The sequence below is a fragment of the Uloborus diversus genome, chromosome 8 (genome assembly GCF_026930045.1).
Source record: "Uloborus diversus isolate 005 chromosome 8, Udiv.v.3.1, whole genome shotgun sequence".
In the NCBI taxonomy this organism is placed as follows: Eukaryota; Metazoa; Arthropoda; class Arachnida; order Araneae; family Uloboridae; genus Uloborus; species Uloborus diversus.
In genome coordinates, this window is record NC_072738.1 from 60,845,506 (window position 1) to 60,872,841 (window position 27,336).

The 27,336-nt window shown below is 32.9% G+C and overlaps 1 protein-coding gene across 1 annotated transcript; it reads left to right on the top strand.

Moving 5' to 3' along the window:
- Nucleotides 1-627: 627 nt before the first annotated feature.
- Nucleotides 628-27,089, top strand: LOC129228191 (SPRY domain-containing protein 3-like). The gene is made up of 7 exons (XM_054862855.1): nt 628-774; nt 8,079-8,458; nt 11,318-11,473; nt 14,828-14,885; nt 17,464-17,523; nt 23,422-23,714; nt 26,692-27,089. The coding sequence occupies exons 1-7, from the start codon at nt 750-752 to the stop codon at nt 26,827-26,829; spliced, it is 1,110 nt and encodes a 369-aa protein (XP_054718830.1). The 5' UTR covers nt 628-749; the 3' UTR covers nt 26,830-27,089.
- Nucleotides 27,090-27,336: the final 247 nt, after the last annotated feature.

The window sequence follows — 27,336 nt, forward strand, 5'->3', positions numbered from 1 at the left end:
GATTTGCAACGGACACGGACTCCATCCATCACCACACTAGAGTCAGTACGGTGACCACTCTAGTACGGTGATGCTCCATCCCGTCTTTGATGATCCCTTTACTGAAAAAGAGGTACGGCTAGTAAATTTTGGAATGAGTACGTCAAAAATGTATATTTTATACGTACATGTATTAAAAAAAAAAAAAAAAAAAATCTGGAAAAAAAATGCCTTCCTCCCCCCCCAAAAAAATTGATGGCGCAACTTGCGCCATAGTCCCCCCCCCTCTGTGGACACCCCTGTTCCCGACAGTGACACAGGTTTTAAGGCGCGAAAACTGTTAAACGACTTGTCCGAAAGCGGGAATCGTGTAAAACAGCACCCCTCTTCCCAATAAAGACCCTCCCGAAATCAGAAACTGGATCCACCCACTGGTTCTGCCACCCCCCAATCTTGTACTTGATTGTCTTCACCTTACAATATGCACCGCAACTCGCCCCTTCCATCGTGATCACCCTTCACCCCCGAAAATTTTAAAATTTCGCTCTGTTTTGGGGATTAGTGAACAAAGTCAAATTAAGAATTAACCGTAACTGTGAGCTTTGTTTTGATAGAGTGATTGAAGTTGGCATTGGTCGGTCCGTTTACGCAATGAATGGCAAGTCTTTTCGAGGTGAAATGATATTTTATTTCTGAGGGTCTTTAAAGAAATTAGTTCAGTTATTGCGTCATGTTCGTTTGATGTGCCGAACGCCAACAAATTTTCTCAAATGGCTGAATATATGAATCGTATTGGTAAGTAATTACAAACTGTTCCTATTCCGATGAGTTCACAAAATACATATTTGACACCACACTAAAAAATAATATAACACTAAATGACTATCAATCATTGACAAAAATATGTCGTATGTATTTGAATTGTTTGAACTTCAGTTGTAAATTTAAGGTTTCACGTGTAGTATTTTAGGAGTTCTTATTTCTTTGTCATTCTCAAGCGAATTCCTACTTACTATAGTTTTTTAATGTTAATTAATAAAATTTCTCAAGACGATTGTAATTATGTTGTTGACTAAAAATTTCAACAACCATCTGTTTCTACTCTCTGTAAAGTGGGTCTTGTCAACTATCGGTATGTTGGCATTTTAATTAAACTATCAAAGTAGTGAATGTTTATCATAAATAGTCACAGATTTCACTTAACTATCATGTTATGTTAAATAGTTATTAAATGAATCTTAACCAGACCCAAGACCAACTTTGATTGATAAATGCTGAAATATTTTTTGTATCAATTGGTTAAAAACACATAGAAAAGTATACAAAGACATTAAGAAGAAGTAATATTTGAGTATAAACTAACGTGACCATATGCTTCATTTCAAAGGATTTGATTCTGGCGTTCCCACTTTTTGTCTCAAGTACCACTTGTCGCCAAATGCCCTGCTGAAATGCAAATAAGAAAAGAAAAAAGACACTATTTAAGGAATGCAGCAGCATGTTTATTAATTTTCTGCAGATATTCTAAAATAATCAAAAATAGGTACACTTTTGGATGTGGTGCATGTGGGTATAATTTTCTTTTTTTCTGAAAATGCTACTTTTGACTGTAAATAAGCTATATAAATAAAAATCGGTATACGCCCAAAATGTCGCCGGCCAAGAATGTCGCCAGCCCGAAATGTCGCGAGCCCAAAATGTCGCCGGTCCAAAATGTCGCCAGTCCAAAATGTCGCCGGCCCAAAATTCGCTAGTTCAATTGGTACGCAAAATTTAAATGTACGTCGATGCTTTTCAGCATAGAAGTTGCGAAAGAATATTAATTGCCTTTCAAAGTAAGTTCCTTCAAAAATTCCAAAAGTTTTCTCCTGTCTTAATTCGTAAACATCAGACTAATTCCAGAAAGTTAATAGTATACAGGAAAACATACGTTTTTCTGTATACTATTACAAGCATAAACATGTGAAAGGCTGCTGCAACGGAATTCTCTTTCTTGTTTAATATGATTAATAATAATACTATATCTCAAGATGTAACGCAAGGATTTAGACAAAAAATTGGTATGGAAGTAAAACTAAACTGTTCTAAACGCAAATGAAAGAATAGTGAGGCGCAATGTGAATATGGCAAGAGAAGAAGCGGTTTGTATTTTTTGGCGTAATGAAATAAAAACAAATAACTCCTTCACTCTAGCATATTATTACAGTCGCGACAGGTCATTCATTTAAAGGATCAGGCGGAGTGACCCCCGACTTTGAATTTTATATGTATATATATATATATATATATATATATATATATATATATATATATATATATAGTGATGTGGATCGGGTAAATACCCAGTGGGTAGGTAAATATTTTTTGAGTATTTACCCAAGGCCTGGGTAAATACACAAAAACTGGGTATTTTACAAAAAAATGCAAAAAGTGAATGGGAAATTTTTTTTCAAAATCTAAATATGAAATAATTGGTAAAACTGATACATACATATGTATTACACAGTTTATAATATTTTTAATTGAAAGACTTGATGAAATTATGAAAGAAACATATCGTGAACCAAAGAATCTTTCTTTTCAATGTCATAGTTCGAGAAGTATAAGCAATTCAATGATGAACTTGGAAGAATAAACAGAGAAGTTATTAAGACTATGATGTTATTTATTTTATTGCTGTTTAAGTGATAATGTGGCAAATATAGAAAGTTTTCACATTAATAAGCAAAAAAAAAAAAATTCAAAATATTGATTTCTGTTGCCTTGTTCATTTGCATCCTGGTACTTCATGATGAAAATTTATTCAAACTATTTTTAATGCAACCAATTAGTGATATAGGGTGGGAAGATAATTTTTTTTACGATATTTATCCGAAGGCAGGGTAAATCCCCTAGAAATTGCGCATTTTGCAAAAAAATTTAGGTGGTATTAAAAGGTGATGATTTTTTTTAAACATAAACCAAAAAAGGAATGATTAAAAATATAAAAAAATTGGTGTTATAATTTTTTTAATAAAAGGCTTAATGAAATCTAAGGCTTAATGAAAAAATGATATGCAGAATATGCCTGAACACTTGAACTAGGTTGAGGAAATTTCTGTAAAAGATATAGGTAAATAAATAGTAATAATAAATTGAGCAACATTTTGTTGTCATGCAGGGACATATTACTGGGTTATAAAAGATGAGGACCTTAAAAAAATTGATTTTTTTTTGTAACCAGTTAAGCTTTTTACTTTTTGTAGAATGGCTTTTTATATCTGAAATTTGGCTATCAACATTGATTAGGCATATCCAACACATTTAATGTGAATATCATATTTGATTGCTTAGTTGTTTAACACAATAATTCTTTAAACATGTGATCAAAATACAATTTTGGGCAAAAATTTATTGTTTTGTATATCGTTGGTTATATACATAATGGAATACATACAGAAAAGTATTTTACCTGAATATAAATTTTTGAAATAAATACCCCGGTAAATACCCATTTTGGGTATTTACCCGGGTATGTACCCTGGGTATTAACCCCTAAAAATAAATACCCGGGTATTTTACATCACTATATATATATATATATATATATATATATATATATATATATATATATATATATATAAGTGGAAGTGGTTTATATAGCAGTCCTATGAAATTTGCATTGGTTATACGCCCGTTATCCTCCCTCTCCCCTCCCACTGGAAAAATTCGAAATCACGAGCCAGGGTGGAAGTAAATACAAATACAAATACAAAAGTGATGACCAGCAACAGGCTCTGGGCCCAGCTAGACTGGTCCTAGTCAATTTACAATCCCCAGTGAAGATCAATGGCCCTCTTAAAACTGTCTACTCCTTTGCTCATTACCACCTCTTCCGGTAAGCTGTTCCAAGGTTCCACTACCCTGCTAAAATAATAATTTTTCCTAATATCCATGTTAGCCTGAGATTTAAATAGCTTAAAACAATGACCCCTTGTCCTGTTTTCAGTGCTAAACTTTAGCCCCGTAACATCTTTCGTTTTAATAAATTTAAACAGCTGAATCATGTCCCCTCGGTCTCTTCTTTGCTCAAGACTGTACATTTTTAGCCTTCTAAGCCTGGAATCATAATCTAAGTGTGAAAGTCCACTTATTAGCCTTGTAGCCCGCCTTTGAACCCTTTCCAGTACATTAATGTCTTTCTTAAGATAAGGAGACCAAAACTGAACAGCATACTCCAAATGGGGTCTTACCAAACTTCTATATAAGGGCAGAAGAACTTCTTTAGATTTATTTGAAATAGATCTATTGATAAACCCAAGCATCTTATTGGCTTTGTTGCTAGCAATGCTGCACTGTTGGCTAAACTTTAAATCCTGACTTATTAGGACCCCCAGATCAGTAACTTTGTCTGCCTGACTAATGACTGAACCTTGCAAATAATAACTTGTACACTTATTTCCATGCCCTAAATGTAGCACTTGACATTTCCCAACATTAACAGCCGTACCCCATTTATCAGCCCACTCCGTAATATGATCTAGATCCTCTTGCAGCTGATTTGCTTGTTCTTCATTTTCTACAGTCCCCATAACTTTGACATCATCAGCAAAACAATTCATGTTCCCAGAAATATTTTTGTGAATATCGTTCATAAAGACAATGAACAAAAAGTAAAGTAGAAAAAGTAAAGTAGAAATGTAAAGTAGAAAAGTATCTTAATGAAATTTTATTTTCTCATAGATTTATTAACATCACTCAAAGAACTGTAAAAAAAATAAATAAATAAAAAAAAAAAAAAAACTACACGCTTTTAGTGAGATATATGTTGGTCAAAGATCAAAACTGTTCTGAGACTTCTTCTGGAAATGAAACTGGAGAAGTTTAACAAGACTGCTCGAGACCTTCCTCTGAGAGGACATTTGCATGTCCTTTGTGGCCGAGATTTTGGGACAGCAAAACAAATGTTTAACAGAGATGACAGATTATTGCCGTGGGAACTCCCATCTCTTATGAGTAAAATTCTGAAATTATGTCGAAATGTTCACCGTCAAATCTTTTGAAATCAATGAAATCCGTAACTGCTAAAACAGGTGTCTTTCATTCAGATTTTGGAAAAACGACTCAACGCGATGACAAATATTTTCAACTCTCAACATTCATGAAATTTAAATATTTGATAGAACATCAAGGGACAATTTCAGAACAGCTATTTTATTGAAGGTTTTCCAAGAGGATACTTTCATGCTTGCGAAGTAGCGCTTGTCAGCTGAATCAGAAAGAAAAGAATATTGATAATAATAATAAACAAATAAGTTGTTCTCTCTCAGAAAAAATCGCTGTTTTAATTAGTGAATTTTTACTATGAAAATTGTATAAGAAGGCAAACTAAGTTTTTATTTAACACCCCCGCTAGTTAAAGTGCTACAAAAATGAGAGGAATACACGGCTAATTTAGATTTTGATATCTTGCTCAACCTTTTATATTTAAATTTAGTTTATTTTTCATTGTTTATTTAATTATACTGACTCATGTAAACGATTACGAAACACAACTTAGAACGAAAATAAGTCTTGTTTTCGTTTAATTTCACTTGTATACTACATTTTTGTATGAATCCTTGCATTACTTCTTGAGATATAGCAGTCACATAAAGCGATAAAAATTATTCGGTGAGCGATCCTTTTGGGATGACTGAAGCCAAAAATAAATGAGCGACTCGCCCTTTAAGATATACCTGTAGACCAAATTTTGTCTTAACCCTTGTACAGTAGACCCTCGTTTTACACGGGGGTTATGTTCCACGCAATTGCTGCGTAAATCGAAACTGCGTAAATTGAGACCTAATATTAGTGTGAAAATAGGGGTTAGATTCCGTAGATAAAAAAAAATACTTCATTCTAGTGATGACTAACTGTATGATAAGTTTAATGTGTACTTATATCTATTTTTAGCATAATATGCATAAAGAAAACAAACTAATTTTGTGTTCTGTTTATAAAGAAGAGCTGGCTGATAGTCTTTTGGTAGTCATTAAGAATTTTTCTAAAATTTTGGGGAGCATTAACGCATCCATGATCACTTGCATCATTTCCTTGATAGAATCTTCCTTCACTAACAGATCAGAAAGATCATTTCTATTGTCTATGAATGGTTCAAAATTTTCAATGTGAGCGTTTTTGGTTGTGTGTCACCAGAGTCGGTATCCTCGTTGGTTTTGACCTCCTTTGTCACTCCTAAAAGCTCTTCTTCCAGTGAGTTCTGAACTGTGTGAATTTAATCACTTTACTTCTGGAAAAAGCTCTTGAGCCAATCGCATAAAATGTCTCCAATGACCCAAGTTCGGTTATTAGCAAGGCAAAATGCAGTTTGTTACGTGTAATCTGCAATCTTTAGGAGCTTGGGTTTTGAAAGAGAGAAAAATGTTACCTGTTTGCATTGCCGCATCTGCGTAAAACCGAAACTCATCCGCGTAAATTAAAATAAAGGTGTCAAATCTTCAACCCCGTAAAATAAACCCGCTTAAAACGAGGGTCTACTGTATTACTTTCTGAGATATATCAGTCACAAATAATAAAAAAGAAAGGAAAAAAAAACATTCGATTGCTCCACCCTCTGGTGTTATTGGCCCCAAAATCTGTCCCCCTGCTGCTTCCTAACATTTTATTTGATTCCGTTCATCATTTTTTGAGCAATGACAGTCACGCATATCGATGAAAAGGTTTCGTTACTCCACTATCTTGAACGAATTGATGCAAAAAGACACTCAGCCCTAAATCATATATGGGTACTTGCGGGTATTGTTCGAATTCTTACTACAGGTTTTGAATGGCCCCAAAAAATCGGTCACATACAAACGCACACTATTCTTGAAAAAATTTTTAAATAATTTAGCGAACGTCAGAACGTTTTACAGTTGGTAGATAGCGAGTCACAAGAAATAAGATAACGTAATGCTTGTATTCTATTTGTTTGCTGAAAAACAGCCGAGAATTGCGAATCAAAACGGAATATTTTTTTTAGAATTTATCAAGAAACTCATTTAGTCCAGTCCCATTTTTAACAGAGACATTCATTGAAGGCAGTTATCATTCGCAAATTTGGTGCTAAACAGCATTTTTGTACATTTGCATTTTTCTTACCAACTGAATGAGCGAATTTTGGATCCACGACATTTTGGACCCGCGACATTTTGGACAGGAGACATTTTGGGCTGGCGACATTTCGGGCCGGCGACATTTCGGCCCGCGACATTTCGGTGCCGACATTTTGACCCCAAACCATAAAAATCTGTTAATGAAACACCTTTTTTTTCAGTACTGTCATTTACTAACAGGGAAATTCTCTAATAATATGTAGTATTGGCACATTTAATTTAACTTATGTGAGGCAGATGTGCCCATTGCCTCCAAGAGCATGTCCCCCACCCCCCCAAGTATTATGAGAACCACTCCCCCGGCACTGAAACAAGAATAATAATTGTAAAATACCCCTGAAAACACACCAACATGTGTAAGCGGTTTGCAACACAAGAGGTCATTGCTAATGCTGTGAGTCAACAGGTAACCTGATTCATACATGGTGTGACAAATGTTGAGGCTGATAGTATTCAATCCCTCCTAAATTGTTGGCAGCGTGTGGTGACAGTATCAGAGGACTACATTTAAGGGTCTTTAGGTTTGTCATGTCAATTTTATGTTTACTGTGATTGTCATTCTTTTGCACTATGAAGCCCATATTGCCCTGTATACTGCCATAATAAATTAGTATGTTACGATATTTCAGTGCTATACATTGTCCACACATGTAGCTAACATTTTGTCCTATCATCTGTATGTGTCGCATTTTGCAACCGGCCTGATAACTTCAAGAAAAAAATAGTTGTCATGACTTTTGCCCCAATCCTAATATGTTATACAAAACACATCATCTGAGAAATTTCTTGTGTTTCTTTCATCTGACAACTTCATGTGGATAAAACTCTAAAATATGTATCTGCATTTTTTTTTTCCTTTTTTTTTGTCCAGTTTTGCTTTTGCGTTTTTTTTTCTACTGTATTTTGAAAAAAGTAAACCTTTTATACTCCTTATTTAATGGGGTTTTTTTAATTTTTTTGCAGAAAATGAATCAGAATTGAGGCAAGCACAATACTTTGCTGAGATTCTGCAAGGCGTGCACAACGATCTAAATCAGCATCGTTTCGTTGATCTGAAGTTACCTTCTCGTGATGTTAGTGGCCTCAAATATCCGTTAAAGAAAAATAAAGACTTACATTTTACTCCTATTCCAATTCATGGAGATTCTAAGAGCTCTGAAGAATCTCAAGAAAAATTAACTGAATCTGATTCCGAGGAATGTGGAAATGATGTACTTGGAATAGGCCAAAGTGCTGATGTTACAGAAGTGCCTTCAACAGAAAATGTAATTTATTTTTTGCCTGTAAATTATAATAAACGCAACCCATGGCGAAGAACGATTGGACTTCACATAACCCCTAACGTACGTATATGTTTTTATTATAAAATTAATAATTATTTATAATTATTGAGCTTTGGAAGTTTTTCATTCATTTTGCTTCAATCAGATTCTATCTCCAACATAAGCTTTTCATCATAATCATAGTTGAACTCTTGACTCATTCTTTAAACTCATTCTTTTTCTGTTGCGAACTATTGCTTTCTGACTCATATTATTTGATTTCAGTATTTTCTAAGAAAGTTAAGATACAAAAGTATAAGTCCAAAAACCGGGCACAACTTCTCCCACACTCATTCTCTCCCTTATACTGTTTTATGCCTTAGATTCTCTGCAAGAATAATGTTCCGGCTGCAAACTTGCAACTACTATTTCAAGGTTGTATTTAAAAGCAGGGATCAAAGTTATCCTGTATTTCCTATAACTCATATTTCTTTGAAAAGCTAAGAAGCTATCCTATATTTCCTATAAATCCTATATTTAAAATAAAAGTTCTATAATTTTGGTGTCACATTACAAAATCTTTCACTGCATTTACAGTACTCCAATGTTGTTACCATGCCTGGTGAAAATATGTCATTTTGACCATTTGCAAGCCATTAGCTGCGTACTCGCAGACCCAGTAATGCTGGTAGGCCCACGTCCTTAAAGGGCCCAGTGGCACAAGAAATTGGAAAATACTGGCATTAAGACTTATTTACATTGCTGGTGTCTAGGGATTTTGTTGCGGGGGGGGGGGGACAAAATTTAAAAATCCGAGCCTGACCATTTGACTTGCATGTGCTCCAAAGAAGGGCGTAAATATATCAGTGAGTGATAGTATCGAAAATTTTGATTTTATCTAAACCCAAAAATGGAAAGGAAAAGCTGGGATATTCTCATTTGAAGAAATTTTTCAAGCATTGTTCTGACTTTTCCCTGTGCTAAACTTTCGTGGAGAGTCTTTTCTTTGAAAAAGAGAATTGTAACAAATGACAAGCCAAACATGAGTTTGGATTATTGTGGGTTTTAGAGTGATAAGATTCAGCAAAATTCAAAGCATATAATGTTGTTGAAAAAAAAAGTTCCTTCATTCAAAGCAGTGTTTCTAAACTTAGAGAAAGATAAAGAAAAAAAAATCTTAAAAAGGAAAAAAAAGGGGGAGGGGGAGGGGGACCCAAACCTAATCAAGTTCCAAAAAAATCAGCTGAATATAAGCTGAAAGACTGAAGCAGTAGTTCTCAGTTTTTTGATAACAAAGCTATATTGCTGAGCTCAACTTAAAATCTGCACTTTTATGGAACCTTTTTTATTCTAACAAGGAGACGGCACGACCGTGGGGTCGAAGATTTGCGTCAATTTTTCTTGTGGTGAAAGAGGACCACTAGTACCTTACGTGGTTAAAGTAATACGATGCAATACTCAGAAAATTATGAGTAAAATCGATTTAAAGTCGCCATGGAGTCTCCTAGGCGCCTTATGAGTTTAAAATGTCAGTCTTGTTCGGCCCGCCGCTAGCCTAGTTGTTTTCAGGCACGATCTGGTGCTCCAGAGATGACACGATCAAATCCCACTAAGGTCCTTTTTCCTTTCTCTTCTTTTTTTTTTTACTATCACAACAATTAGTGGTAATGCATTTCACTGCTATATTACTTTCTGAAATTTATTTTTGCCAAGGATCGCAAACTTTTTCATTCACTGAAAAACATTCTTGCTTGTTATTCTGTACGTTTTGATTTGCCTAGTAAAGGTTTTTGACCTGTGGTCCCCTTACGGTTAAAAATGACATCTGTTCATAGGCCTTTCGGATGTTTTTTTTTTGTTATCACAGCAATTATTAAAAGTTTTTCTTCCCTACATAATTTTTAAGAATTTATTTACATCATTTTTTAAAAAATTATTTTATTTTTCTTCCAACAAAACAATTTAAAACAATTCATATTTTTCACCCTACCACTACTTTGTTACCAGTAATTGTTGTGGTAGCAAAAAAAGAGAAAAATGAAAAAGGCCAGAGTGGGATTCGATTGTGCTATCTTTGGTGCACAAGATCGCGCCTTAACCAACTAGGCTAGCGGCAGCATGTTACAGACTGACATTTTAAACTCATAAGGTGTCTAGGAGACTCCATGGCGACTTTAAATCGACTTTTCTCATAATTTTCTGAGTATTGCGTTGTATTACTTTAACCACGTAAAGTACTAGGGGTCCTCTTTCCCCACAAGAAAAAATTGACGCAAATCTCCGACCCCACGGTCGTGGTGTCTCCTTGTAAGTACTAAATTCATGCTGCTTTCATTAAATGATATTTTAGTATAATGTTTCTTTACTTAATTCTTTAGCTAAATAACTGATTCATTCATAAAGCCTCAATTATTACAAATGTTTCTGAAACATGTGTAAAAATGAAAAACATGACATGTGTAAATTTTATAGTTATAATTTTACATTGCACAGATTGGGTATTTATTATAGTTGAACTTTACCTCTTTTGTGTAATTAACAGCTTGAATCCCATTAACAAAGCATAGGTTAAGAGCTGCTTTGAGAGAAATAAACATTTCTGTAGATTTTGCTTCTGAATCATTTTTAGTTTTAAACTAGTTTTTTTTTTCTTTGGCATGAAATTTTTTATTTATTTATTTCTATTAATATAATAGTGAAAAATGAAAGAATCAATAAGGTATGTATAATAATTCAAGTTCTCATAGTAACACAAAAATGTAATTTTTTTTGTTGTTTGTTTTGTGTATGCAAAATTAAATGATGTATGCTAGACTTTTATTTTTTTGTCTTTTTTCATTTTTTCACGAAATGTCCTATATTTTGTGCATTGGTCATTTTGATCCCTTTAAATGGCAAAGAATTCTTAAATTTGTTTACATGTATTCTTTTTCTTCTTAGGAGCTACTAAGTTCAACATATCCTGCAAGATCTAGTGTGAAGAAACTTCGGTTCGCACAAGCAAAAAAGCCACTCAATTATTTGTACTCCTATTTTTCTGTTGAAATTTTGGAATGTGATGATAAAAGCAGTATTACAATTGGCCTTAGCAGAAAGGTAATTTGTTTCTTTCAAATAATTTTAAAATCTTTCCCTTCTGAGATCATGTTTCAGTCCATGTGGCTTGTATTACATTATTAAAGATTGTTAGACATGTATTTATTGATTATAAAGTACAGTATAGCTTTGATTTAACATTATCTGATCTAACAGTTTCCTCAATTTAATAATACATTTCACTGATCCAGGTTTGACTGTATTAAATATCTAGGAGGTGTGATCAAAAAGTACAGTGAATGAATGTTTATAGCAACAACTGCCGACGTTACATCTATATGCTGTAATTTGTTCTGTAGCGTTATCAGATGAGAGAGGCAGGGACAAGTTTTAACACGTTCAAACTTGTCAGTCAGCTGCTAGAGCCACTAGAGTGAGGTTGAGTTTATAGTGTCTGTCATGCAATATGGATTTCAAAATACGCATTAATATTCGGTTTTGTTTCAAGTTGCAAAAGAATTCCAAAGAAGATCATGAAATTTTAAAATTGGTGCATGGCAATAATGTGGTAACTAAGAGCACTGTAAAAGTGGTATGACCGATTTAAAAACAAAAATTAGGAGGAGCAGGTGTGGGATGTCTCTTAACCTCAAAAACAGAAGAAAATGTGCAAAAAGTGGAAACAATGATTCGTTCAAATACAGGAATGACTATTTGGGAGCTATCTGAAGACCAAAGCATCTCATATGGTTCCATTTAAAGCATTTTAACTGATGAGTTGCAAAAGAGACAAGTAAGAAAAAAATTTGTTCCTACTTTTTTTGATTGATGAACCAAAGGAAAATCATGTTTCGCGAGTTTTGGCTGGAAAAAGTGTTCTGGTCTGTCCACATCTGCCATACTCGTCGGACTTAGCACCATACAACTTCCGACTCTTCCCAAAAATTTAAACTATACTTAAAGGAAAACATTTTGACATAATTGTTGCATTGAGAGTGCCATGATCGAGCAACTGAAAGCCTTTCCAAAAGACTCCTTCCAGAAATATTTCCAGTCATGGAGTAACGTTTGAATATGTGCATTGCTCGCCGAGCACAGTTCTTTGAATGAGATTAAATCAAATACTATGTAACCTTATTACGTTTTTTAATAAAAAAGTTATTCGCTCTACTTTGTGACCACACCTCATATTATCCTCCGACGATTTAACAATAGCTTTTTCCAGTCCCTTGACAATATTTAAACCGAGGTTATACTGCGGTTGTGATATTTTTTTTCTGGTTTAAATGTATCACTGTTTACAATGTGCACAGAGCAGGAGAAGGGACACCTGTTGGCTCAAGCCTGACGGGGGCCTGAGATTTTTACAATGAGGTTTCGAATATATGTAGGGACGCTGGGGTAAACAATATGGAGGGGTGTCGTAAGAGTCATTTGTGACAGGCCCCAAAATATCTGTGCATGTCCCTGAATGCCCTAGCATCATTAATGTTTAGACTAAGAAACTTAATTTTCCGATTACATCACTCTCTACATTGCATAATAAAATTTAGAAGTATTTCTAGCACTATTTTTCTGATCAGTCAGTTATCAAATTAAGAAAAAAAAAAAAAAAACAATGAATTTACATTGCTATGTGCTTTTAGCATCTATAATTTTGAAATGTGGGTTGCATAGTGGTTTGGTCTTGGTCTTGCTCACCTTTGGTGGGTCATGGATTCTGAACCCACAGTCCAAATGGCCAGGCAGTGAACTTTTGTGTGACAGAAAATCAGCAGTATGCATGCGATGATAATGTACCATGCTAAAATCCCTTGAGTGCCTATTTGGTTCACATGCACAATCTGCTATTTTGAAGTTCTAGTGTAATTTTACATTGTAAGAACTCAGGTGCTACTATCTGGTGAAAAACTGGATATGGCAAAATTGTCTGCTGTTGACATCTTTGCCTTAATGGTGGCACATGAAAGGCTGAAGATCAACTGTGGTTCAACTCGTAAATTTGCACCATTCAATGGATCCTTGCTGGTGATAGAAATTTACTTTTATCTGCAAGTTTGTTTACACTCTCAGCTTCAATGAGATGACATCTGCTTCCAGATCGGTTACTAACTCTTCTAAACTGATCAGCAGACTGACAAAATGCAGACGAATGCAGACTGCATTCTTTGGATGTGATAACCTAACTGTCGGTATATTGCATGTAATTTTACCTAAGCCGTGGTTTAAGAGCCGCAACTTTCTGCTTTATTGCCTGTTTCTTTGACATTACCAGTCAAATGGTGACAATGGTGAAAGAATAGTGCAAGATGGTAAACTCTGACTGATACACAATTATTTGTTTGTCAGAAATCATCGGAGAAATTGAAATAAAGCGAAATATAAGAAGTGCATCACATTTTTCATAACACTAATGTGCGCACCCTGCTCGTCAACCAAAACAAAAGAATTTTTGACTTTTAAAAAACGTAGAATTGATGGTTCGTCTGTCATGATTTGGCACCCTGTGCCTTTTTTTTTGTTCCTAAACATTGAAAACTACATGGGCAATGATTTTGACATCTAAGGAAGCGGTTCATGCCTTCTAAATGCATGTTTTGGCATTACCTTGATCAAAGTGGAAAAGTGCTTTGAAAATTGGTTCATATACATGCAAAAGTGTATTGAAATTCATGAAGAATATTTTTCAAACAAAGAAACCAATTTAAATCATAAGTGTTAGTTTTTCCATTATCAGGCAAGAAATGTGGTAGCAACAAATAAGTAGCAACCCTTGTAGTATGTTTATTTTGCCTTTTTGCAAAATGTAGCAATGATTTGCTACAATCGTTTTCTAACATGAAATTTATTGCTTATTTATTATTCAGCTGTTTCAGTTGGATAGTAAACTTCATTATCACAAAATTTCTTGGGAAATTTGTTGTTTAACTTTTTTTCCTTGAAGGGAATCATATAATAAATTTCACCTCCTAAGGTTTATTTCGTCATGTTTGTTTTAAATTTGCTGTTTTTTCCATATAAACTGTCTACTGTTCAATCTTATTGATTGTATCAAAATGTTTTACATCCAAAAGCTTTTTTTTCCTATTGGAAAAGGGGTACCTTGAAATACCAAAATATGTGTATGTAGATTTTCTGAAAAATTTGCGTTTTTATGTTTTACTTTCTTTTACTTTTCGAAATTGTTGTTCCCTTGCAATCGGTTGCTATTCAGGATCTTTTTAAAAATATTTTTATAAGAATTTTTGCCTTTTGTTATTTTTTGTTTTCATTATTTAAATACCTTCCCCTTTTACCATATTGATTCCCCATAAATTATTTCCCTCAAATATATTTTTCTTTTTCTTTATTATAAATTGTGGCATATGTCTGTTTCATGAATATCTTTCTATTAACTATTTTTCTTTTCTGTAGGACTATCCTAGCAAAGTAGCACCTGGAAAGAATGCAGGATCTGTGGGATATTTTTCTGGTAATTATGAACACTTTTTCATTTATGTTATTCATTCTAATACACATTTACAACAGAGCTGAAAGCTAATCATTATAATCTAATCAATAAAAGTCTGTATTTTTGGCTTGGTGGGTATTCATCATTATTTTCATAGTTAGTGAATAATTTTTTAAAATTAACAATAAAACGCTCTTTAAAGTTTGAAATTGCCGTTATCCTATTTCATCCTCTTTTATTTTATTAAAGGGGTAAAGAAGTTATAAATCCTCAACCTGGTAACTTTGTTGACATCATAAACTTGTGTTAAATCATGATTTTCTTGTCACTTGTAATTTTATCATGTGATTTCTGTCCTTAAAAACTATAGCGATTATGTAGAACAATGGGAAATATGTTGTAATGGCATAGTGAGAGATTTTTTCTTTTCTTTTTGACACATTTGTTGCTAAATTAATGAATACTTATTTTCAAATTTTAAATGAATAGTTCCAAATGTTAACAAATAATTCTGGCTTCTAGCAATCTGAAAAATATTTTATGACTCATGTTCAATCTCAGTAATAAAATTGTAATATTCAGATAATCATATATTAATGAATTTAAAAAATGTTTCATCTTTTGTTATTAAAATTTCTGTAGAAAAGAATCCCCCAGAAATAATTTCAAAGTTGATATTAGAAATTGCAATTATTTGGAATGTTAGAAGAATAAGATTATGGGTTACTTCAAAATTGTAGCAACATTTATGTCAATTTTAAGCTGTATTAAGTAATGTTAAGATGCTAAGGGAATAGAGAGGGTTTGTGCCTCACTCCTAGAATTTTTAGAAATTGAAGTTTTAAAAATGCAATTTTTGGCTATCTTTGGAAGATTAGGTAAGAAAGAATCTAATCCAGAATTTTTTCCAAATTTAAATTTAAAAAAAAATGTAATTTTGTGTTATCTTTTATGCTAATTTTAGGGAAAGGGTGATGGCTTAAGGAAATTTTTTGTCATTGAAGTCCTAAAAATGCACGTCAGATTATCTTTCATAATGTTAGAAGAAGCATCAGGTTGAAGGCTGCTCCAATTAATGTTTTGAAAGTGAATTTAAAAAATGAAATTTTAGGGTATATGTTGAGAAACTTTGGGAATGATGTAAGTACTCTCCTTCAGAAACCTTTCGAAATTGAAGGCCTGAAAATGTACTTTTACTTTATGTTTGATGACGTTATTGGGAACAAAAGGGTTCAGTGGCTCTCTCCAGAAATTTTTTCACATTGAAGCAACAGAAAGAAAACTATTTTTTTTTTTTTAAATTTTTATAACGTTAGGGAAATGATGGTATACACAAAATGCTCTTTTTTCCAAACACATGTTTCAAAGCTATCTTTGGCGATGTTGAATAAGGCAGGGGAAGATTCCAATCTGGAAATTTCTCTTCTTTTAAAACACCATTTTAGACTTTGGCCAATTTAGGGAAGAAGAGTGTGGTAAGCTGCAATTCTGAGTTAATGTTTTAAAATTGAAGTCTTAAAAAGATAATTTTTAGTTATCTTTTGTGGCGTAAAGGAGGAGCTTGTAAAACAGGTGCACTCCCCAAACTTTTTCCGAAATTTAAGGTCTGTAAACACAATTTTAGTCTCTTTGTTCTTTTCAAGGAAGGCTCATGGCTCCACTTTTGGATCTGGGCTGGCATGCTGTAAGCGAATTTGCCACTCTCAGAAGTTGAAAGTTGTTTCTCGTGCCCAGCTTGTCTTTGCAACAGATGCTGCTCTGTTTACAAAAATAAAGGTGCAACAAATAAAAATTAAGAGGGGGTGAGATAACAGAAAAAGCCTTTCAGATGGTTCAGTGCTGAGCAAAAAAAAAATCGACTGTTTTCAGTGTATAATTTTTGAAGGATAAAAATAACTATTTTAGAGATACACATGCAAAAGAAGATTGAAGAACATTATTTGTATTTTCCTTTGAGGGGCTAATAAGCTTTCATGGAGGCTTAGCAGCCTTAACTCTGCCCATGACTTAAAGTCTACTTACATTAAACTTTATTTGTATCTTTTTTTGAAGGGGCTAATAAGCTTTCAGGAGGGCTTAGCCCCCTTTACTTTGTCCAGAACTGAATGTTCATTCGCATACCTTTGTTTATTACCTGCTACTTCAATGGACTTGTTTCGATTGACTAGGTTACTCGACTAATGAGTGGAATCTCAGATTTAGAATAGGCTTATTATGTATAGCGAAGCCAAATATCTGCAGCCAAAGAAAATTGGAGGAGACATGATTCAGTTGTTTAAATTTATCAAAATGAAAGATGTTAATGGGTTAAATTTTTGCATGGAAAGCAATATAAGGGGACATTGTTTTTAGCTATTCCAATCTCAGTTTAACCTTGAAATTAAAAAAAAATTACTTCTTTAGTAGGGTTGTGGGCACTTGGAACAGCTTACCAGAAGAGGCGGTTATGAGCAAGGGGGTGGGTAGCTTTAAGAGGGCCACTGATCTTCATTGGGAACTTATAAACTGACTAAAAACCAGCTTAGCTGGGTTCAGAGTCTGTTGCTGGTCGTCACATTTGTTTTTGTAATTCTCCTTATTAAGAATTCTTTTCTTTTAGATACAGGTTCTGTTCATATTAAGGGAATGGTTCATCTGGATGGGATGACATTTTCTCAAGGTGATTATGCATTCTTTTCTTTCACTATTTGGTTTTTATTCTGTATAAAGTATATTTTGTTGTGTTATTAATTAGCTTAAAAGGTCCTATAAGTTTTTTTTTCTTAGTATCTCAATTTCTTTACTGGAGAAACATGATATTGAAAAATTACAAAGATTTTCTGGTGTTCAAATAACTGATCTCTAAGTTCTTTTTATTCAGTTGATTTTTATTAGCTATTTCTGAGAATTTTACATTTTAATGAACTTTCAAAATGTATAAAATGCTAAATTTCTTTATTAAATTGTGTATGTGACTACTTTTTTGAACGAGACGCATTAAACATGTTCGTGGTCACAAAGTCCCCCAAATTCCCAATCCATATCAATAACTTTGGGGGTGCTGGATCAGCGGTTGCTTGGCTCCTGGTCTGGGCCACAAAACAGAACTGTCTTTGGGGGGGGGGGGGCACCCAACTACGTATAGTGATATGGGGATCCTGGAGTATAATGTATGTCTGATGTATCTATTGTATCTGATGTATCTATTCTGGTGTTTACTTTAATAATTTAAATTTATTTAAATGACTGAAATAAGCTGTATCATGGGGAGGTGAAGCACAGTAACAGCAGAAATGAGTTTTTGAAGTATTTGAAGAAATGTGTTTTGGATTCCTTACCAACAATAAGAAAATGTTGGAATTTAGCACTTTTTTAGTGTTTTATTTTCAGCAGAAACCAAATTAGCAAGCTTTTACAGTAGAGCTAAAGTACAATAGATGTCAAAAAGCCCAAAAATTAAAACTGAAAAATTTGTTGTTACTACCTTTTCACGGCAGAACTATATTAACTATTGGAGGAAAAGCCAAACTAGCTGGTGGCTGCAAGCAACATCTTTTTAATGTTTTGTCATGAGCAACCCCATGGCAGTGATGGCTAATGCTGTGCTAATAATTTGGTTTGAATGATTCTTTAAGCTACAAGTGCAGTTTCAAGGTACATTGGAGTTTAAATTTGTGAAAAAACTTCTTATTCATTTGTTATGAAATTTAAGTTGTGACATTTAGATGCTCATGATGAATTTTGCTAGTTCTTCCTCTCATCTGAATCATTTGATTATTGGGGGCCTCTGCAGCACCACCGCCCACCGGCACGGCGCCAGCAGTGGCATCCTTGTCCTCTACACACACATGCTCATACATATTCACTCACACACGCGTACCTACGTGCACACACTTAAGCCTACACACACACACTCAACTTTACACACGTAACCAACCAGGAGAAGGGATATTCTGGGGGGGAGGGGGGGGAGCCGATTCTAGAAAAAATAATTTAATGAGTAGGGTCTTGTCTTAACTTGTAATTGCGAAAAATATAATTTGAATTAAGTTTCAGAATTCAAAATAGAGTTGATTGGAGGAAATGGGGGTCACAGTTTTTTTCTTTTGTTCATTTGAGTTAGGAAATATTGGATTGTTTTCCAAATGTTACATCCATATTGTCCAAAGCAGAAAAAAGACTTCTTGGGATTATCGATTTTTGACGGGCGAGGGGACAACCAACGAATAGTGATTCTGGTGCAGAAGCAGAGGTAAAACACCCATTAAAACTTACTTTTTCAATTGCCTTACATGACTTGGAAACTTAAAACATGTCTCATACAACATACTGCAAAAGACACAGTATTTTTCTCTTTCCATAAAGTAAAAAGAGAACTATTTCAAGTATCAAGGAAATTGTTAAGCATCTATTACTCACTAGTTGAGAATTTCAAATTAACTAGCGTGTAATAGGTCCTGGAATGCTGAATAAAAAGTACACTTTCTAATCATGGATATTTTTGCACAGTTGCTTATTTGGGGTTTTAGGTAAGGCAAGAGAATTTTTTTGAAAACATTTTTAACACCCTGATATCATTGGTCGAAGTAGTCCTATATATCCTATATTTAGTATATTTTCGAAAAAAGCATCAAAATCGTCCTATAATTTCCTATATTTTTCAAAAATGTCCTATATTTCCTATATTCCCGTTTTTTACCCTATATATCTCTCTTAAAAAGAACAGCAAATAAACTTTCTGATTTTTTGCTGAAAGTACGTGCCCCATCGAATTTTAAATTAAAAAACGCAACTGGCTAAATCCTACAATAAGCATCTTCCCTCATTTGCTACAGCAATGTGACGTCCCTCTATAGTAGGTGGAGTTTCGAGAACTAAGTCTAAAGTTGGTTTTAGAATTTTGCGTTTGGCGGGGGAGGGGGGGGGGGGCAACAGCCGTTTCTTTCGTTTTCCATTATAGTTTTCATTTTCGTTGGTATATTTTTGTGCTCAGTGCAATATTCTAATATTCTTTTTGCAATCTTTCCTTTTTGTGGAATTTTGGGATCGTGGAATGTTAGTTCCTTATGACGTTAATACGTAGTTTGTTGTATTAAGTGGAATTATAATGGCGAAATCGCATCGCTTAACAAAATGACATGTGGAGTAGTTGAACCAGGAGGACATTAATTGTACAAATTTTGGTGCATGGTGCACTAAAGGAAAAGATGATTTTATCTCTTTTTGCCGTTTTTGCAACTGTTCAGTGCCCCAGTGTAATAGTGGATTTTCACAATTGAGGCAGCATTCTAAAACATTCAAGCATAAAGTAAAACTCTGAAAAAGGTAGAAGGATCCTTCTCAAGCTCTGTTTGTTCTCAATACAAGTGGTAAGGTGCTCAGTTTGGATCTAAAATCAAAGAACAGTGGAATTAGTACTTGGGTCATGAGTGAGGAAGAAAAAATAAAAATTATCTTTGTCCAAATTTTGTTTAGTAATTAAGTATATAGAGTACACTGTTTTTTCAAAAATTTATGCTTTCAACTACAAGATAGTCATTTCAGATGTAAGTTATAATTTTGTTTGAGGTTTTTTTTAAACAAAATTATTGATAAGAACAACTAAATAATATATGATATGTATTATTTCGTTTTTCATAGCAAAATTATTTATATGTGTCCTATATTTGTCCTATATTTTTTGTGGAAAATGTCCTATATGTGACAAATCGGTCACTTCTACCCCTGCTGATATTACAAAGAACCCTGATTTAAAGTATAAAAGTTTCGGACCCTTTAAATTTGTTAAATCAGGGTTCAGCTGTACAACTGCATGCTATCTGTGAATTATATTTCGGAAAATAGTACAAATCATAATTGGATGAAATTAAATTTTTTTTCTCTTTAAAATCGGAAAAATATTCTGCAGACTTGGTCAAAAATCTGCCACGTATATCGCAGCTTTGCAGTTATTGCTAACGGAGTGTAGTTAGCTGATAAGTAAATTTAATGAATCCATAATATATTTTTCAAGACCAGACTTGTATTAGAAATATCTGGAAACTTCTGTAGAAATCTGGTAAGACTCAATATATTCACCCAACATGCATGGAGCATGTAAAAATCTGGCATGTATTTTTCCTTTTTGCCTAACGACCAAACATTTTTATAATTCAACAAAAAATACTTCTAATAAAAAAATACAGATTTTTTTGGATGGAAAAATTGTGGATGTTTGTCATATAGAAATCTGAACTTTAGATTTTGAATAATGTAAAATAGTAGTGGAGAGTCAGGAGAAATGGGGCAGCACTGCATTTATGCTGAAATAAAATTAAAAATCGATGCTAGCTTATCCTGTCCTGTAGATGTAGCAGATGTAGTGATGTGGATCGGGTAAATACCCAGTGGGTAGGTAAATATTTTTTGGGTATTTACCCGGGTATTTACCCAAGGGCTGGGTAAATACCCAAAAACTGGGTATTTTATAAAAAATGCAAAAAAGTGAATGAGAATTTTTTTTAAATCTAAATATGAAATAATTGGTAAAACTGATATATACATATGTATTACAGTTTATAATATTTTTTATTGAAAGACTTGATGAAATCATGAAAGAAACATATCGTGAACCAAAAGAATCTTTCTTTTCAATGCCATAATTGGAGAAGTATAAGCAATTCATTATGAACTTCAGGATTTCAAAATTGCAATCTAGGTTAGTCATATCCAAAATGAAAAAAAAAGGAAGCATGAGGGATGTTTGGAAGAATAAACTGAGAAGTTATTAAGACACTATGGTGTTATTTTTTTTATTGATATTTAAGTGATAACATGGAAAATATAGAAACAGTTTTCACATTAATAAGCAAAAAAAAAAAGCAAAATTTTCTTTTCTGTTGCTTTGCTCATTTGCATTTGTTCCCCTGTAGGGGTGGGAAGGTAAATATTTTTTTGGGTATTTATCCGTTGGCAGGGTAAATCCCCTAGTAATTGCGCATTTTGCAATTTTTTTTTAGGTAGTATTAAAAGGTGACTATTTTCTTTTTTAAACATAAACCCCAAAATAAAAGATTAAAAATTTTAAATGAATTTTAAATGTTTATGTATATTATGTGTATGTGTATATATATATATATATATATATATATATATATATATATATATATATATATATGTGTGTGTGTGTGTGATATAGACTACACCTGAACAATTGAACTTAGTTTGGAGGAAATTTCTGCATAAGATATAGTAAATAAATAGTAATATAAATTGAGCGACATTTCGTTACATTTTGATGTCACGCAGGGATATATTACTGGGTTATAAAAGACTAGGACCTTAAAAAATTGATGTTTGCTTTTTTTTTTTTTTGTAACCAATTAAGCTTTTTTTCTTTTTTGTAGAATGGCTTTTTATATCTGAAATTTGGCTATCAACGTTGATTAGGCATATCCAACACATTTAATGTGAATATCATATTAGATTGCTAAGCTGTTTCACACAATAATTCTTTAAATATGTAATCAAAATACAATTTTTGGGCAAAAATTTATTGTTTTGTATATGATTGGTTGTATATATACATAATGGAATACATACAGAAAAGTATTTTAGTTGAATATAAATTTTTGGAATAAATACCCGGGTATTTACCCATTTTGGGTATTTACCCGGGTATATACCCTGGGTATTTACCCCTAAGAATAAATACCCGGGTATTTTACATCACTAAGCAGATGTGAACTCTTTTTGCTATATCTACTGGACCAGCTAGAAATAATTATTCACTTTTAATTTCAGTATAAATGCAGTGCTGTCCCGTTCCTCCTGAAACTCCGCTAGTTGTGAAATGGAAATAATTTAAGTATACTCTATAGTAGTGAAATTCTTAGTGATTTTATTTTAATTACAACTAGCTATGTCGGTCAGCTTTGTAGCTTGAAAATAAAAGTTATGTCAAGTGACTCATTTTGAACAATCAGGCTTGAACAAAAAAAAATAACTGCAAAATTTCCGGACAGATCGTGGGAAAAAACCCAAAAAGATACATTTTGAATCCCCTGTTTACGGGAAAAGCATCAAAGTAAAAGCAATAATTTAATTTGCTCACACTTGTAAAAAAAATGGCAACAAATTTTTTTTTCTCCTTAATGATTTTATTCATGCTAATTAAAACTGAGCTTGTGGCAGACGATGCATTCCCAATTTAAAATTGATTTTCCTGTACTTAAAAAGACTTATAACTTTTCTCCTGGTGATTTTACAGCCTTGGTGGTTTTGAAATCCTGAGGAAATTCGAAAGGTGTAGTTTTTGGGGGCTTTTGAATGAGACTAAAATCGAACCAATCAGATAGTTTTTTTTGGGTAAAAAGATCTACATAATGCCATTTTTTTTTCAAGTCCTAAAATTGAAATTTGGATGGTTTAGTACTTTTTTATTATTTGAAAACTCCCTTCCGTTCCTTCTTGAGTGTCCAAGTACCTTCCTGCCAAATTTGGTCACAATCTGGCTTAAACTGTGGGTTTGTATAGCAAACATACATTTCGCATATATTCTTTGTTTTATCTATATAGAGGCTTTTTTTCTCTCTTTAAGGTGACGTCATTGGCTGTGGTATCATTTATCCTTCGCATTACAAGCGTTATGTAGATTTATCTACTGATGACAATAGTGATGGGATGACAGATGTGGTTCTTACCTCGATATTAAAAACTAATAAAAAATCTATGGATTTCGTTTGCAATGTCTTGAACCTAAATGTGGAAGGGAATGATGGTGCTGCAAATTTTAATGGCACAGAAGAAGTGACCTTTGGTACTGAAAAGGCAACCGGTGATGAATGCGATTCTTACAATGAAAATTTTGTTGAGAGTCGAACTCAGGTAGAGGTAAGTATCTACACATTTATTACCCAGAGAGGCATAGTGTTCGTATGATTAACTTTTGAAAGACATACTATCAATAAGATCATTCTGAAGCCTTGTATCGGTTATGGACTGCTATTAGTGTAGATAAATAAATACCTTTGTGCTGAAAAGTAAAGTAAGTAATAATGTCAAAAAGCACAATTGCAGATTAATGCAGACAGGTGTTTTGGTGTTACAAACAGGGTTCGTACGGGTCATGGAAATCCTGGAAAGTCATGGAATTTTTTTTTACAAATTTCAGACCTGGAAAAGTCATGGAAAGCAAATATTTTCATTAAAAGTCATGGAAATTTATTTAAAGTCATGGAAAAATGTTTTGGGCAATAAGAAAATTACAATAACTAAAAGAGCGCTGGAAATATTGAGCGATTTATTAATATTGGCATATAAATTGAAGGATCTCAAAAACAATTTCGAGTTTTGGAATCCAATTTCATCCGCTTCTGTAACTGCCGCTCGCCATTTTCTGTAATGTGATTTTACTGCTGGGGCATCATTAACTGAAAATTCACCATTATTTTCAGCATTTCTTATATTTTATTTTCTGTAGTGGTGGACATGCACGTTCTTGATTTTGCCACGCGCCCTCAAAAAGTGTAATTCAATTACATCCGAGTTCGTTTCAACTACTTGTAAAAAATTCATTGTTAAATTTATCAGAGTTAATCTCAATATTTTGAAGGCTGTAGAAAATGAAGGCTTTAGTCAGGCAATAGAACATAGTAATAGGGGAATTCTAATACTCTAAAACAGAGGTGCCCAACATACAGCTCTCAAAACTGATCCTTGTGGCCAGCTGAAATACATCTGGTTTAGAAAAATGAATTAACAAACAACGTGGCATTACTTTTTTACGAATGTACAGTCAAGTAACATGGGTGATTGGATGCACTATTGACTCCAAAAGGCAATGTTTTTATGAAAAGAATTTATTATTGAAAACTTAGTAATGACTCATTCAATTTTTGTTCAATTCATTACTATTCTGCCCTATTTATTAAATATTTAGTAGACATTTAAACATCAGTGTATTGCGTTCATTATATTTTTACTTGACTTGAATTCATATGATAATGACGAATACGAATAATTTATTACTTTCTACAGCATGCACTGATATTTTTTCAGTCACAAGTAAGTGCTCCCATAAGGTAGTGTCATTCATATAAAGTTTTTTTTTAAAGCCCATATCCGAAAATTGGCATGTTTGACATTATAAAGCACTACCTTCTTCGTGTAACATTGTCATGAGAATTTTTATGAAGTCATGAAAAAGTCTTGGAAAAGTCATGGAAATTTTTTATCTAAATTGAGTATGAACCCTGTACAAAGAACGCCTTTTCAATGCAAAAAAAAAAAAAAAAAAAAAAAAAAAAAGAACATAAGGATGGAAAGACACCTGGCAAAAGGTCGAATGTCTTTCCATCCATAAACTCATTTCTTTTGCATTGAAAAAGGCGTTCCTTGTAATTCCTTGTAACTCCGAAACACGTGCCTGCAGTAATCTGCAATTTGTGCTTTTTGACGTTGTTATTTCTTACTTTGCTATTATTGTGTTAGTGTGTAACAGGATGTCTACTGATACTGGAAACACTTAAAATTGTACTTCATTATATATCCCTGGTGTAGATTATCAAAACTAGAAAATATTGAATTTTTACTATTTTGATTCAAATTGAACTTTTAAGCAAAATTGCTTTTGTATAGATTTTATTTAAGTTGGCAAAAATGAAATCATGTTGAGTTATTTGAATAGAATTCTGAAAAATTCCGTCTTATTGCAGTTTATGTCTGCAATCGCTGATTATAATTTTTTACTTAATGTTGCATAAAAAAATTAAGCATTGAATGAGTTAAAGAGTTGTTAAGAGTGTGTGAAAACTCCTAATTAAATAATCTAAACCATTAAGCAAAATCTGCATCATTTTAAACTGAAAAGTTTGCACATGGCAAAGAAATAAGGTTAATCTTATGTAATGTATTTATAGTATTAATATAATGGTCATCGACCTAGCCATGATTAATGTCCTCCAGGGATAAATGGAGATGTAACCAGATTTTTTTTTGTGTGTGTTTGTCATTTTGTATTTTTACAATTAAAATTTTGCTTTATATATTTGCAAGTAATGATTTTCATTTTCATGCTATAACACAGCTTTAGTTAAAAGTTTGAATATTTAAGCGTAAGTACTAAATATTAAAAAAAGCAGGTTACGAAAAAATGGTAAAAAGGGGGGGGGGAGGAGGTGCAAAATGGACTGGGGGAGAAGATAGTTTTTGTTTCAGACAATTTTTCTGGTCTGAACATTTCTGTTTCCATATAACACTGTGGTGTGATAAATCCAATATCAATTTTTTAAAGTGTCCTAAAATTGTAACTTTTTGCAGTTAATTTTTGGTATTTGTATCATGAGGGTAGTGAGTAAAATTTCTACGAAAGGAAAATGGGTAAAAACATTTTGGAACATTTAAGATGACTGATAGCAATAGTCAATTCAACATGTAAGACACTCAACTCAAACTAAAAGTATTTTTAAGAATCTAGAAGTTTTTTATCAAATTATTGCACTTCTGAATAGTTCTTCTTCCTTACTTTACATTATCTTTTATTGGTCATAGCCCATGGATAAATAATACATGATTGGACTGGGGAATAAAAAGTTTTTTGCTTTTGCCTTGCCTAAAAGCCCTTTGAGACATTTACTTGGCTGATAAATTTACTTCCAGAAATTATTTTGTTGTAAAAACTCTTGATTTTTTTTGAAAATAGATAAAACATAGTATCTAAAATCGAAAATTTAGTATCGAAAATTTTCATATCCAGTTAAAAAAAAAAAGCAGAATCCTGTTGATTTTTATGTTGTCACATATTAATTACACTGGGATACAGTATAAATGCATATTTTTTACTTATAATATAATGTATTTCTCTTTATAGGTCTACTTCACGCATAACATGAGAGTTGTTGGAAAAGTTTATTCCTATATCCCTGTTGGTGGATTTTATCCCACTGTTCATGTGTTTTCATCTAGTGCTATTAGAATGAATGTTGACTTAAATCCGCCGACATCTTAACAATAGTTATAATTTAAATTATTTGTATATATTTTTCACTTGGATAGTTTTCTTGTATGAGTTACATTTAGTTTATCTGTATCCAGTCATAGCACAACATGTATTACAGTGTGCTTCAACTTGATTTATGAAAGAACTTTTACTATCAAATTTTGTAAATAGTAGTCTAGAGCTCTATTTTCCCTGCTATGTTATTTATCATTGCTTTATGTGTAATGTACATGATGCTTTTTACGAAATGAAAATAGCTTATTTTTATAAATATTTATACACCTTTCAACTGTTATCTTTATACATCTTCAAGAGCAGTTTTAAAGAGCAATTTTGATACTATTCTCACGTGTTAATTCCTTCCATCTTGATATTTTTAAAGAATAAATTCTGTTTTAGCCATTTTTCTTAGCAAAATGGCTTGCCTCAAAGAATATTTTTGATGCATAGAATTCTCCAATTTTTAAACAGCATGCAACTGTGCATGAATTGAAATGCATAGATAAAAATAAATAT